The following is a 15,180-nucleotide window of genomic DNA, read 5'->3' as shown; positions in this document are numbered from 1 at the left end:
AGTAGTGTCCCCCAGATTAACATTCCTTGTCTAGGCTTGCTATGGTTTAGGTGAGGTAAGGTGAAGTGATGCTCTGGTATGTCAGGTCAAGGATGAATTTCCCGCCCACGTAAATATTTTGGGTAAGATACTATTTATCACTGGAGATAAATCTGGTCATGGAGAAAACAACATACTGTATTTAGTTATATATTCAGTAATGATAAGTTTCATTTAATTTACTTCGTGCACGAAGCTGCTCGAAGCAGTACAGTTCTCTCCCTGCTACCAGAGAGTTCAGTTTTCTCCTTGCCACCAGACAGTTTAATTCTCTTCCCGCAACTGGACAGTAAACAGCAATCAGCCATCATTCTGAACTTAATACATCAGCCCTACAGCTAAGTACTCAGCATATTTATTTTAGGCCTTCAGATATTTATACTGAGTACTGATTAAAACGCCATCCACATACTGTATATAATGGTAAGTTGTTGTTCTGCTTTATGTTAGTTGATAGTTAAGAACCCCTATAGTGACAATAACTAACATAAATTGGTGCCTTGACCAGGATACGGACCTGGGTTATTGCGACCACAACGCAATGTACTTATCACTATACGTAGTAGATTAGCTATGGCAAAGACCAAAGCAGCACCCATTAAACCCCACACTATACCAAAATTAGAATTGACTGCTCTCATGCTAGCAGCTCGTCTCGCCAAGTATATTTCTGAGGCCTATGCGGACGAATTAAGCATAGAGAACATATACCTCTGGACGGATAGCCAGATAACCCTATACTGGTTGTCTAGTAAAAAACTATTGCCTGTATATGTTCAGAACAGAATTGATGAAATAAAGGCATTAGTCCCGGATGCTGAATTTCGTTATGTGTCTACAAAGAACAACCCCAGTAATCTGGTTTTCAGAGAGACGTCATATGATTCCTTAAAAGGTTCCTCTTTGTGGTGGGGAGGGCCCACATGGCTACCTCACCAAAATATGTGGCCGGAAAATGGTCCATTTGACGACGTTGGGGACACCACCACGGGTTGTCTGCTTGAGGAGACCCTGTCATTGCCAGTATGGGTAACCCTTTCTGCCATAATGAATTGGGACTGATATGGTTCTTATGTGAAGACAAGGTATGTGATGGGATGGGTATTGAGATTTATTAAGACACTGAAAGATAGGAGACAAGGAACACAAAACGCAATGCCGGCTTATTTGACAGTGCCGGAATTAAGGACAGCAGAATCAGTAAAGATTAAGTTAGCTCAAGTGGAAGAGTACCCTGAGGATTACCATTATTTATCCTCTGGAAAGGGCGCACCAAGTAATGTTGCGAAGCAGTTAGGCCTCTATATGGAAGGTGAGCTGTTGCGTTGTAAGGGTAGGTTACAGTTGTCTGACTTAACGGATGAACCAAAGTACCCTATCCTAATACCTAGTAAACAAGGTTAGCGGCTCTCCCTTCCGAGTACTGCCACAAGGTGTGTAGCCATAGTGGAGTAAGTTATGTTGTAAGTTACATAAGACAAAGATTTTGGATTCCTAGGATCAGACAAGTTGTAAGGAAGGTTTTAAGAAAATGTATAACTTGTAAAAGATTACAAGGTGCCCCACATAGTGCTGTACAGGCTCTGCCGTTACCCTACTTTAGGGTTCAGGAAGTGAATCCATTTCAGGTAACAGAAGTAGACTACACAGGTGCTCTACCCATAAAAGAAAAGGGTACCCTAGGGAAATTATATGTAGTCTTGTTTACCTGTGCAGTTACTAGGGTTATACACATTGCGACTGTGTCAAACCTCTCCTGTGAGTCCTTCATTCATGTCTTCCGTCGGTTCTGTAGCAGGAGAGGCTTCCCTGAAATCATAATTAGTGATAATGCCACTAGATTTATAAGTGGAGCCAGTGTGTTGAGGGAGTTGAAAAATGATCCAAGGTTACAGCATGAATTGGTAAAGGTAAATTGTGAGTGGCGGTTCATACCGGCCAGGGCGCCATGGTTCGGTGCCATCTGGGAAAGACTGAGAGGTATCCTAAAGGCTGGCCTGAGAAAGGTATTGGGTAGAGCTTTTGTAACCCGTGAAGAACTGAATACTGTATTATTGGAACTTGAGATCACAGTCAATGGCCGTCCACTTGGATATAAATACGGTGACCTTGAAGATCCACTCCCTATTATTCCTTCACAACTTATTAACAGGAGGCGTCTTAGACAGTCCCAAAACAGGAAGTCAGGGATGATGATCTCATGGACATCACCTGGCGAACTAATTCGGGAATAAACCGACGTCTCCTATACGTGACAAAGATTTCACGGGATCCGTGGAGGAGATGGACCACTGACTACCTAATATCTCTCAGGAAGCTACATCGTCAATTGACATACAAGAAAGGGAAGGCAGTGGCTCAAGTTGGGGATGTCGTGCTGATGCACGATGATGGGCCTCGCCTTCTCTGCCGACTAGGTTGGGCCACCAAATTGTTACATGGTCCCGATCAAGAATGTAGGGTAGTACAGCTAAGGACAAGCGCCGGTTTGACCACTAGACCAGTGGTTAAGCTGTATCCATTAGAAATTGATGTAGAAAGGAAAGAAGATGACAGCCAAACCGGCGCTACCCAACACCTCCCTACACTTGTAACTGACCGATGTGATGCCCCGTTGAGGACATCACGTTGGACCGCCCTCGGTTCCTCCCAACTATGGCGTATCCCGATTGGGACGGGACAGTTGTAAATATTGTATATATTTTGGCCGGGGGAGTGTGTCGTGGATTTCGGGTTTGAATTTCCCGCCCACAACAGCACATTTCTTAGTAAATAAATTCTTGTAGTAAATAATTTGGGTAAGATATTATTTATCACTGGAGATAAATCTGGTCATGGAGAAAACAACATACTGTATTTAGTTATATATTCAGTAATGATAAGTTTCATTTAATTTACTTCGTGCACGAAGCTGCTCGAAGCAGTACAGTTCTCTCCCTGGTACCAGAGAGTTCAGTTCTCTCCTTGCCACCAGACAGTTTAATTCTCTTCCCGCAACTGGACAGTAAACAGCAATCAGCCATCATTCTGAACTTAATACATCAGCCCTACAGCTACTGTAAGTACTCAACATATTTATTTTAGGCCTTCAGATATTTATACTGAGTACTGATTAAAACGCCATCCACATACTGTATATAATGGTGAGTTGTTGTTTTGCTTTATGTTAGTTGATAGTTAAGAACCCCTATAGTGATAATAACTAACATACGAGAATAATTCAAACATGAGCAAAGGCCGTTGGAAATGTGATATATTGTTAACATAACTAATTATGAAGTAGTGTCCTCCAGATTAACATTCCTTGTCTAGGCTTGCTATGGTTTAGGTGAGGTAAGGTGAAGCGATGCTCTGGTATGTCAGGTCAAGTCGGTTCCCCCTTTTGTTCTGTGTGCCCCTCCTTGCTGCAAGTGTGTATATAAGACAACCACCTTCATGCCCGTACATCTTCCTGTGCCGTCCATGTCTCTCTCTCCCACGCCTTCCAGCCTGGTGGTGTTAATAAAGTAATCTGTGGGTGATGAGGCAATAGATTAAAGGTGGCCGAGTGCTGAGCGGATTAACGGTATAGACCAGAGGCTGCACACACACACACACACACACACACACACACACACACACACACACACACACACACACACACACACACACACACACACACACACACACACACACACACACACACACACACACACACACACACACACACACACACACACACACACACACACACACACACACACACACACACACACACACACACACACACACACACACACACACACACACACACACACACACACACACACACACACACACACACACACACACACACACGCACACACACACACGCACACACGCACACACGCACACACGCACACACACACGCACACACACACACACACACACACACACACATACGCAATGGTTCATATATAAACATAATAGTTCTACTCAGTTGCCCAGCAAAATAAGTAAGGTGATTCAACTGCGAGAAAAGTGGTAAATTTTTACAAGTGGACAATACACCCCCCAGGTAGTGCAATATATTTTTCTGGTAGTTTTTGATGCGATTCGAATGTTTTTTACCTTCATTTTTGTCGGAAATGCCTCATTTCCCCTCTTTTCCAATCATGAAATTTGATTGGACAAGTAGGTAAAATCAAGCATTTTCCGAAAAAATTAAGTAAAAAACAAGTCAAATCGCATCAAAAACCACCAGAAAAATATACTGCACCACCGGTTAACATAACGGAACAGACGAAACGTAACCAAACAGACGTAATGTAACCTCACCAAACGCACTAATCGTAACCAAATGTAACCCAACATAGGTAACCTATCCTAGGGGAATACGTAACATAACCTCACCAAACACACTAAACCTAACGAAACCTACCCTAATATACCTAACCTATCCTAGGGGAATACGTAACGTAACCTCACCAAACACACTAAACCTAACGAAACCTACCCTAATATACCTAACCTATCCTAGGGGAATGGTTACCCTAGAGATGCGATTGTCCAGGACGAGGGTCGTTTGGCAATAACGTCGTGGTTCCAGAACCTTTGACTCCAGTGGTTTATGAACAATATAATTTGCCAAGCCAGAAGGTGTGTTGTCCAGAAAAGTTCCTTTGTAGTCAGAAACACGAAAACTACACTGTACCCGTTTCTTGGTTTTTGCGTACTTTTTATATCGACCACAGTACCAATGATATCTTTCTTTTCTAAATTTACACGGTTCCTGACAGTCTGGGCAATAAACTTCCGAATGTAATACACCGTGTCTTCTAAGAAACTTAAAAGCCTCTTTAGATTCCGAGTGGAAACACTTAATCACTCGCAAATACTTAATATCACGCCAGGGACACACAGCACGTCTTTCTTCTTCAGAGGCCATACCGAGAAGGATTTGAATTTTTCCACTCACAAGGAATCAAAGACCAACGTTCAAATACATTGGTTGAATACCATCACGTGACCTAAAGTAGGCCTATGAGTGGGTGATACAGATGTACGAGACGCATGTGCAGTCGAAGGGAAGACAAACACACGTACGAACACACGCATTTTTTACTCGGAATGGCCGAGTGAAGATCCAAGGTAGGTTTTTTTTTTTTGGAATTTTAAATTAAATTCATTATCTCTGAAAATATCAATTTCCAAATGGGGTTATGGGGGTTCATTATGATCCTTAGGGACTATGCTATACATTATTGGTGCTAAAATTCCTAAACTGCTTATTGTCCACTTGTAAAAATACCGGAAAAGTGAACCTCTGAATGTAAGAAATTTATCATTTTTATTTATCTTTATGTCCTGTGTATTGGTGGGATGATTTGCTGCTATGGGTCTATCTGTAGCGAAGTCTTGAGGTTTGTTCTATTTTATGCAAATCAGCGAGTGCAGATGCTCTACGAAGACGCTGACCCACCCATACCACCCCAGTTACAATTTTTTTTGTTTTTTCGACGTTAAGATACTAAAGTGTTTCGTTAAGGAAACCGATGTGCTAGGTAAAAGTCTCATGGTTATAGATGAATACTGAATATACTGATAATACGAAATGAATTACAGTAACATTTGTCCTCTTTTTATCCCTGGATATGTTCTGTGGTACAAGTATTGCGGGTTTAGTGCTGTTTTTAAACAGTCAAACTGAATGACCAAATGTTCACTGAAATGGAACATATCTCCATTTCAAGTGCCATTTAGGCATTAACAGTTCAAGGGTACACTGCACACGCAATGTGGAGGACATATTGTATCTTCTGACACACACGTAAAAAAATGGAGATGTGGGAATGATATCCTTCTTATGCCAGTATCCACACACTTTTCACATACCGTATACTAGCACGTCTGTCTTCAGTGCCATTGCTTCTTCATCATCCCATAGTTTTTGTTCTCACACATTCATTAGCCATAGCAAGCACAATCATATGAACCCCTTCTCATCACCATGGATACGTCCAGTCTCTCCTTGAGGGCAAACTTTTAAAGCAATATTCTTCAATACTTGTTCAATAAAATTCATCCTTAACTTTCTGCCAGCTGCTATAATGGAGCCTACAGTATCAAGTTCCAGACAGAATAAAAGATTGTTCCGATGACCTTGGTTGATTATAAAAATAACTTGTGAAACATGAAGAAAAAATGAAATATTGGAGGGTTCCTTTCCACGCCGAAGTCATGCCACCAATGTTTCAGCGTACGTGTTACCTGTGTTATGGTGTTACACTAGGCTAAACATCCTTATTAAATCAGGAGACAGAATGACATTAAGAAACTTAGGAGGGATTAGTACGATTATGGACACCTTAGCCAAGGTATATGATTACTGATCTTCAAGAGGTTGCGTCTACGGAGTAACATTGAGAAATGTCGGCAGGAAGTCTGTTGAAAGGTTAGTGTCTTATATTACAAAATCGTAAGGTATCATTCTTCACGAAGAGCGTACAGTAAAGCAAACTGGAAATTATGGCACATGGATCCACAGAAAATTAGGTTTGTATAATGTTACTCACTAATATGCTAACCCAATATTATGAATACACTCTTTACATTCTCCATTACTGTAAACCGCTGCGTCTTGATGTATGAAAATGAGCATAGTAGTGATAGGAAGTAAAAATCATTGGTAAGACAACGAAAGAATCAGAACTGATACAAACTCATAGTTGTTAGAGTTGGAGGAGTTTAAAGAAAAAAAAATGTCGGTACGTAATAAAATGGACAAAAAATCTGTATACAGATCAGGATTTTCGAGGCATAACCAACATTTTTAAGAAAATTTTTTATTATTCTCACAGTTTTATAAATGAAAGGTCTTTTGGAAGAGTACGAACCAAACTAGAAAATTTGAATGACACACAGAATCGGAGAATATTATATCTGAAACGAACTAATGTCAAACTTAGTATTTTGTGGCATGGTGATGTGGTTGTGATGTAGTGTGGTAGATGGTGGTAGTGTGGCTATTGTGATTGTGGTGGTGGTGAGATGTAATGGTGGGTAATGGTGTTGTGGTGTTAGGGTACGGTAAGGTGGTGGGAGTGTACAGGTGTGGTGAATCATATCGTGTGACATCTACTCGGATATTGCCCTTTCCCTCTTCTATACGTGGATAATAATAGAATACTTTTTTAATGTGATATCATCAGCCGCAGCATCCAGACCCCGCCTCAAGGTGGTGTGAGGATTATCATTCTGCAAACATTTTGAAGTGATACATATCTAGACAGCATATACTAGTTACCCGGTTTTGACCTCGTTCCAAGGCAGCAACATAACTTATATATAATTCTATATATACATTACAGACGATGAGTAGAGAAAGGAAAAACAGTTTATGCAAAAAGCGTACACACCTTCAATTTTTTGGACTCAGTCTTCGTAAACCTCTCTCTCTCTCTCTCTCTCTCTTTCTTTGTGTGTGTGTGTGTGTGTGTGTGTGTGTGTGTGTGTGTGTGTGTGTGTGTGTGTGTGTGTGTGTTTCAGTGTTGCATTCCACCGGGGGCTCGGCTTTATAGTTTTGCATTATCGTAAAAGCAAGAGGAGAGAAGGTGGTTTAAAAATGGATGGGGCCGGAGAGAGGGAGAGAGAGAGAGAGAGAGAGAGAGAGAGAGAGAGAGAGAGAGAGAGAGACAGACAGACAGACAGACAGGGAGAGAGAGAGAGAGAGATTTCTGGCTCACAGTTCTCCAAAAAGAAAGCCGCACGCAGCTGTCCATGGGCTGGGAGCCATTTTTAAGATGGAAAATATTTAATATGTTCTATTTTCTCACCAATGACTCCGAGGACAGTTTAGGGGTTACCGGTCTTTTACGCATGGAAAACGTTTTTCGCGTACATATACAGTATATAATTACTAGCAGGGGTACCCGGCGTTCCCGGGCCAAAAAAGTGAACACTCTAATCCTATTTGTTCTAGTTCAGTCTTTCTTTCTACCCGAGAAAGACCATGTACTGCTTATGCTTTTAAAGAGGGATGATAAAAAGTCCAGGAACTTTCTATTTCAGCTTTGCAGACTAACGCACAGTATTTGTGCGTACTTGTTTACTGTTACCGGCGACCTAAAATGACCTCCGATTGGTGACCTCAAATGACCTCGGAGGTGAACCTCACATAGCCTATGTCCGAAATGGAGGTCATGTGAGTCAGCATACCAAACACTGGGCTGTTGGGTCCAGTCGTTCGAGCGTATATTACCGGTGACCTCAAATGATCTCCGACCAGTGACCTCAAATGACCTCGGAGGTCAGCTTCACATGGCCTATGTCCGAACTGGAGGTCCTGCGAGTCTTCATGCCAATGATTGGGCTGCAGGGGTATCCGGCGTTGCCCGGGCCAATAAGGCGAACACTCTACTGGTGACCTCAAATGACCCAAATCTGAATTTTGCCCCCTCCCCCTAACATCATCCTTGGGTCACCCTGATTTAGAATATATATGGATCTGTGAGTCTCTGGTCCTTGGTTCGGGAGCTATTGAAGGACAAACAAAGACACAAGCGATGCAGCTCTTTTATATATCTACACATACTGTATATTTATATATATTATTTTTATATACCCATATATAATTTTATATATACATTACAGACGATGAGTAGAGAAAGGAAAAACAGTTTATGTAAAAAATAAATCATAAACCTAATTACAGGTTTCCTCCATTCACACAAATTCCGCAACAATTATGTTTCAACTGCTGTGGGTTGAAGGTAGGGTGGAACTAATAAGAGGAAGTGCGATTCGAAGAAAAGCATTTCTGGAAATAAATGAATTCTGAAAGGCAAAAGTTCTGCAGTAAGGTAGTGTGACTGTCAAGTCATGAGCGCTACCAGATGCCCGGGAACCATGGAGGAAAGCGTGGAGAAGTAGCACAATGGATGCAACTTCATGTTAGCATTTGCCATAAAATTATCTGTAAAATAATGCTAGGGAGGCAACAATATATCATTGTTGTAGGGGAGGCAATGCATGTGTAATTGTTGGGTTATTAAATATTCTAGCTTTGCTCTGAATTTTGTCAAATTTTTAGTGCATCTTCTCCACATCCACTCCACAAAGGGGAGCAAAGTCTGAGCAGAGAGCGTACATGACACTTGTTCGAGTAAATTTCAGGTAACTACTCGTGAATGAAGAAGTTACGGTATATGAACCATAATCCATGATTTTTTTTTTCTGGCTATTCTAGCAACTGATCTGGCATGAGAGGTGGACCCGAGGGTGTTCAGCGAAACACCAAGAATTTCAATACTTTTAGAGAGAGGCATACTGGCTCCATTGAAGGCAATACAGGAAACAAGCAAAATCCATCTACGAGTAAACTGTGTATTTTGGTCTTTACTGCATTAAATGTGTGTGTGTGTGTGTGTGTGTGTGTGTGTGTGTGTGTGTGTGTGTGTGTGTGTGTGTGTGTGTGTGTGTGTTGAAATGCGAGTCATCCGACTTGTGGAGCATGGTATGCAGGTTGGTAGGTTGGTGACTGGGTGGGTGGATTGGTTAGTGGTTTCACAGGCGGATTAGGTGGAGTGGGTGGGCGAGAGGGAGTGGAAGGGTTGTTGGGCTGGTTAGTCGGGTAGAGTGGGGTTCGTGCATTAGGTGGGGCGTGTGGTGGGGCAACCTGTAGGACAAGGCAAGAGACGGGTTTATGTCGTCCAAATTTTGAGACATACTATACTGAGTAAGGTTGTGGGTATGTGCATTGTTGGATGGGTGTGTAGGTGGATGGACAGATTGTGGGAAAACAGGCCTCTGGGATTAGGTCATTTGAGTGAATATGTCCAAGTTGGGAATAGATCAGTGTGTGGAAAATCGGTCCATAGGGGATATTATTCTGGAATCATGCAGAAGTAGGTATATAGATCCAGTAAGTTACAACGCGTCCATCGTGCAGTACGTCTGTTGCTTAAGAGTATGTTTCAAATGCACACATCGGTCGGTGATATAACCACGTCGGATAATACTGTAGGTTTAAGGGGAAAATAGGTTCACTGTGAAAAATGTCTATGGGTATACATCCATGTAGGAAACCTGCATCCATGGAGAGATTCAAGGTCGACAGAAAAATTGGTCCAGGGGGAGAAAATACATCAGTGGGGAAAATTAGTTCATGGGAAAATAGGTTGACATAAAAAAGTAGGCGTCTTTGAAAAAAAGTCATTAAGGAAAAGAGGTCCATGGGGGATTGTGCTCCGAATGGTGAAAATGTCCATTGATAAAAATATTCATGGGATGCAAACAGGTCCATAGAGGCACACACGTACTGTAAACAAACATACATGGAGATATTTAAGATTAATAGGACTTAAAATATCCAACTTTAAACAGCGACCGTTGCCTGGAATTAGGCTTACCTCAACACACCTTGAATCAAACAACCATTAGCAAGACCCTAGTACTACTTCGTCATCCAGTTAATATATTTCATAATTTGCCTTCATTTAGTCATTTAGGCATAGAAAGCCAACCGAAACGAAAGAAAAAAAACACTCTTTAACTGTGTTGGGCAACTCATTTCTCCAAGTCATTCCTCTAAAAGTCAGAGGCACTCACTACTCTCTCTCTCTCTCCTGGTAACAAATGAATGCTTCGAACTTGTTCACTCTGTGTTCGGTGGTTCAAACTTACAGGAAGTGGTGGAGTGGAACCAATTATACATATCTATCACTTGCTTGGCTCTATACGAGAAACAAGTTATTAAATAATCAATGTGATATATTCATGTTATCAGAGTCAAACCTTCAGAGTAAATATTGCTATTGCTTTATCCATTAGTACAAGCCCAAAGCTGAAGGTATATTTTTAGACAAAATTGCATCGAAGGCAACTTCTGTGCTCGTGAATGCGACTCTGCCACATACACGGGTTGGCTGGACAAGGGTGGCTAACAACTGCCAGCAATAGTCATCATCTACGTTTACTCTTATCTTTCTTTTGCTGAGATGTGAAGAAATCAGTGGGACAAAAGATGATAGGCCGTAACAAAGGATTACGGACTAGAGGGAACAGTGCCACATCCTGTCAAATATTTTGAAATATCCAAGGCTACTGCATGTATTTCTTCATGTTGGGTTATTGACTAATGAATGGTATGGGTAAAGAAACTGAGTATATCAACATTGAAATATTCGTGACAAAAACCATTCTGCTGTCGCTGAGTTGCGGGAATCAAGGTGTTTAACAATGTGCTTATTAATAACAATCTCAAATGCTTTTCCAAGAGAAGATGTGACAGCTATAGGTCTATAATCAGAAGCATCACGCGAACATCCTCTCTTTGGAATTGGGTGGATATTGGCCTCTTTCCAAGAATTATGGAATGAAAAATTACATAATATATTGTCTGAATAATTTAGCTATAACAGGAGCAAGTTCTGGGGAACCCTTTTCCAAAACTATTGAAGGAATTCCATCTAGACCTAGAGGTATGTTGGTTGGTAATTGTGTAGGAGATAAATATTACGCATCTAGTACTGCATCTTTAGTGGAGCATATCTGGGAGAGTTAAGTTCTGTTACAGGAAAGATCTGATTTACTTGCTCCCAAGTAGAATTTGTGGCAAAGATATCGGCAAGAGGCTTGGCTTTTCCACGTTGGGGCATTTACATTTATTTTTTCTACTGAATATATCAGTGGGGGAATGGGGGATGAATTGCTAAAATTACAATTGAAAAAAAAAACTGAGGGTTGACCAAAATATTCTATTATCACTAGGATTATTTAATAGTTTGGATGCCTGGCTGTGAAGAAACAATTCTTTGGCGAGGTTTCTTAAAACTTTCGCGTGATTATACCAGTTTTTAAGTGACTAAGTTGTTGATTCGGTAGATTTCGACTTTAAGTATGATTTTTTTGTTTCGGACTTTTGGGTCATTGCTGTAGCCCAGTTGCTTTCGAACAATTTTGGGAAGTCTGATTCTACGAGAGACTGTTGAAAAGATATCTTTAAAAATCTATTTAATTTTGCGTTAAGTCATTAATGTGAATATTGGTAGTATTAATGTCACTGGAGAAGAAAGACTGCCATCAGCAGGATAATGTCTAAATACAATCTACTTTGCCCTATATATATATATATATATATATATATAGATATATATATAGATATATATATATATATATATATCAATCAATCATTTCCTGTGGCACCCTCGGGGATGCATAGGGCCTCGATGAACTCACACCACCACATCCTATCTTGTGCTAACTCCTCAAGATCTCCCCAACACTCATCTCCAGCTTCCCGTCTCATTGTCCTCACCCACGTCTCTTTTGGCCTTCCTCTACCTCTCCTACCAAGTGCCACCCACCCTGGTGTACCTCGTACTATTCCCTGTCTCCTATACACATGTCCTAGCCACTTCCATCGTGAGAATCTAACATATTCATCGATCGGCTGCATTCCCGTTATTTCTCTAATTCTACTATTTGGTATCCTTTCCCACCACTAAACTCCTAATATTCTTCTAAGTGCTTTATTTTCAAACACCAAAAATTTATTTTCCATAGTCACTGTGCTGTACCAAGACTCGTGTCCATAAATTAAGATACTCCTAACCATTACCTTATAAAATTTGATTTTTGTATGCACAAAAAAACTGTTATTATTCCAAATATTTTTAAGCATTCCCATTGCCTGATTAGCCTTCTTTAACCTTTCCTCGAATTCAGAGTTCAAAGAACCATCCTTGGCTAAATAAGTACCTAAATATTTAAACTTATCAACTTGCTTTACAACCATACCTCCAATTACACATTCCTGCGCATTTTCCATATTCATATTGATTATTTCAGTTTTTCCACAATTAATAACCAAACCCACCTTGCGACCTTCACTCACCAAACAGTCCAACACTCTCTGCATCTCTTCTGGCCCATCACAAATCAAAACTATATCATCTGCATAATCTAAATCCAAAAGTTTCCTGTTCTCTCCCCAAAGTATACCTGCACCGGTTTCTGTTCCAACGCGTTTCATAATGTAATCAATGACCAATATAAATAGTAAAGGCGATAGAACACCACCTTGAATTACTCCGGACTTGACTTCAAACGAATCACTCAGACAACCATCAACCATCACTTTACAAAATGTGTCCTCATGCATGTTCATAATGACCCTCACAAACTTCTCTGGTATTACATAATCTCTCATGATCTTCCCCATAGTCTCTCTCTAAACACTATCAAAAGCCTTTTCAAAATCAACAAAACAAAGACTTAACGGTACTCTCATTTCATTAACTTGCTGCAACAAATGCCTAACTATAAAGATCTGATCATTGCAACCACGTCCCTTTCTAAAACCAGCCTGTTCATCCCTCGGAATACCCTCAACCACCGGCTCCAACCTATTTAACAACACTCTACTGAAAACTTTCAAAGCTATCGGTGACAAAGAGATTCCCCTCCAATTACCACATTCACTCAGGTCTCCCTTCTTCGGAACTTTAACAATTACACCATTTTTCCAAACTGATGGTAGTAACCCCGTCACCCATATCTTATTGAATAGCTTGGTCAAGATCATCATATATATATATATATATATATATATATATATATATATATATATATATATATATATATATATATATGTAACTTGCAATACTTTGGTGATAGAAACTCCGTGTACAAACAGCTAGATAAGGAGTTTATTACAAACTCACAGTAAAATAGTCTGCTCTTCTCCGCTGTCTGCTATCAACTGATGCAATAACGCCGTCTTCAGGCGTGGGAAAGCATGCTGACCTAGCAAGATTAGTGGGGGCATGTATGCACTGGGGGGAGACATATATACATCGGGGGTAGACATATTGTGGAGGGGGTACACTACTCCCCCGGGTAGCTGAGATGGTGTCTCCTGACACCATGAGTTAAATGGTGTTTGAGTATTGTAGTAAGGCAGGACCGGGAGGTTTGTACAAGGGAGAAGTATGATACAGGGGCAGTATGGGAGACATGGCCATGTTGAGGGGAGGGAAGTAGAATGATATATACATATAAGATAAACATAATGGGAATTACACAATAATAGTTTGATACATGATAAGCAAGGAGTAGATATGAGAGTTCTATTGCCGTTCTTCCTTCATTTTTTTTTTTTTGTATTTTCTGTAGGATACACTGTCACTCAGCAATGTATGAAAGAAATACCATCATTTTCTAGTAGGCAGAGTGCTGTTCACAGTTTGGTTAATTGTTAGATGGCAATGGTAGTCACTGAATGTGAGGGCACTAAGTACGGGGAGTTTCTACGTCGTGTGTAGGGCGTACTATGCCTGTAGCGACTCTGATTTCCTGGAGTCGACGTTCCATTTTTCTGACACAACAATGCACTGCACAGATGATGAGTAGAAAACCTATGAAAGCGATAACCACAGGGGGAAACACAACTGTTGGATGAACCCATGAACGGCTGAAGGCCAGAGAAAATTGATCCATAATGAAATCACTGTCATTGAGGAAGGTGAGCATGCGCAAGTGAGGGGAGGTGATGGTAATGTTGGCAGATGGTAAGGTTGAAGGCATGTCGATTGGTTGAAAGATGTCATAGGAGTGATTACGAACAGCCTGGTGATAGCGAGTGGTATAAGTGATGACGGACTCTGATTTGACGGTACAATAGTCAGGTGCTTTGTAGAGACCACTAGCGGGGACGGAGCGAACGGAAGAACCAGGACACATGATTGTGACAGAGATGGGAACAGCAAAGAAGAAGTACTGGACATGGTTGAGGTGAGCATGGTGGACCGGGAGGTCAGGAGCTGGGACAAAAGAACAGGCCGAGTAGATGGAATGGTTGCGAACTAAAGCAGACTCACAGGGTGTGGCACTGCTAGGGAAGATAGCGAATAGGTGGGCTGCACAGAGACGAGAGGTCGGAGTAAGGGAGGAACATTGCTGGAGGTCCGTGGAAGAAAGGAAGGCAACGGAAAGATGATCATGGGAGAGGAGGAAATATTCTGAAGGAACAGATACCTGTAACAAGGAGCTGTTGAGGCGGAAAGGGAAGGGAATGATGTGGAAAAGGTTAAAGGTTATGGCAGAACGGAGAGGAATATGGACGACGACGTATGTAGTGAGAAGAATGGCTTCGAGAACAGGATAATAATATTCAAGGGAGGA

At 41.1% G+C, this 15,180-nt stretch overlaps 1 protein-coding gene across 1 annotated transcript; it reads left to right on the top strand.

The window, feature by feature from the left end:
- Positions 1 to 612: 612 nt before the first annotated feature.
- LOC145393180 (uncharacterized) lies at positions 613 to 1,101 on the top strand. The gene has a single exon (XM_080267413.1). The coding sequence runs from the start codon at positions 613 to 615 to the stop codon at positions 1,099 to 1,101; it is 489 nt and encodes a 162-aa protein (XP_080123539.1).
- Positions 1,102 to 15,180: the final 14,079 nt, after the last annotated feature.

Source organism: Coenobita brevimanus, chromosome 3 (genome assembly GCF_032717465.1).
Source record: "Coenobita brevimanus isolate Jiangsu-jjx chromosome 3, ASM3271746v2, whole genome shotgun sequence".
Lineage (NCBI taxonomy): Eukaryota > Metazoa > Arthropoda > Malacostraca > Decapoda > Coenobitidae > Coenobita > Coenobita brevimanus.
This window is presented reverse-complemented; position numbering and strand designations above follow the sequence as displayed.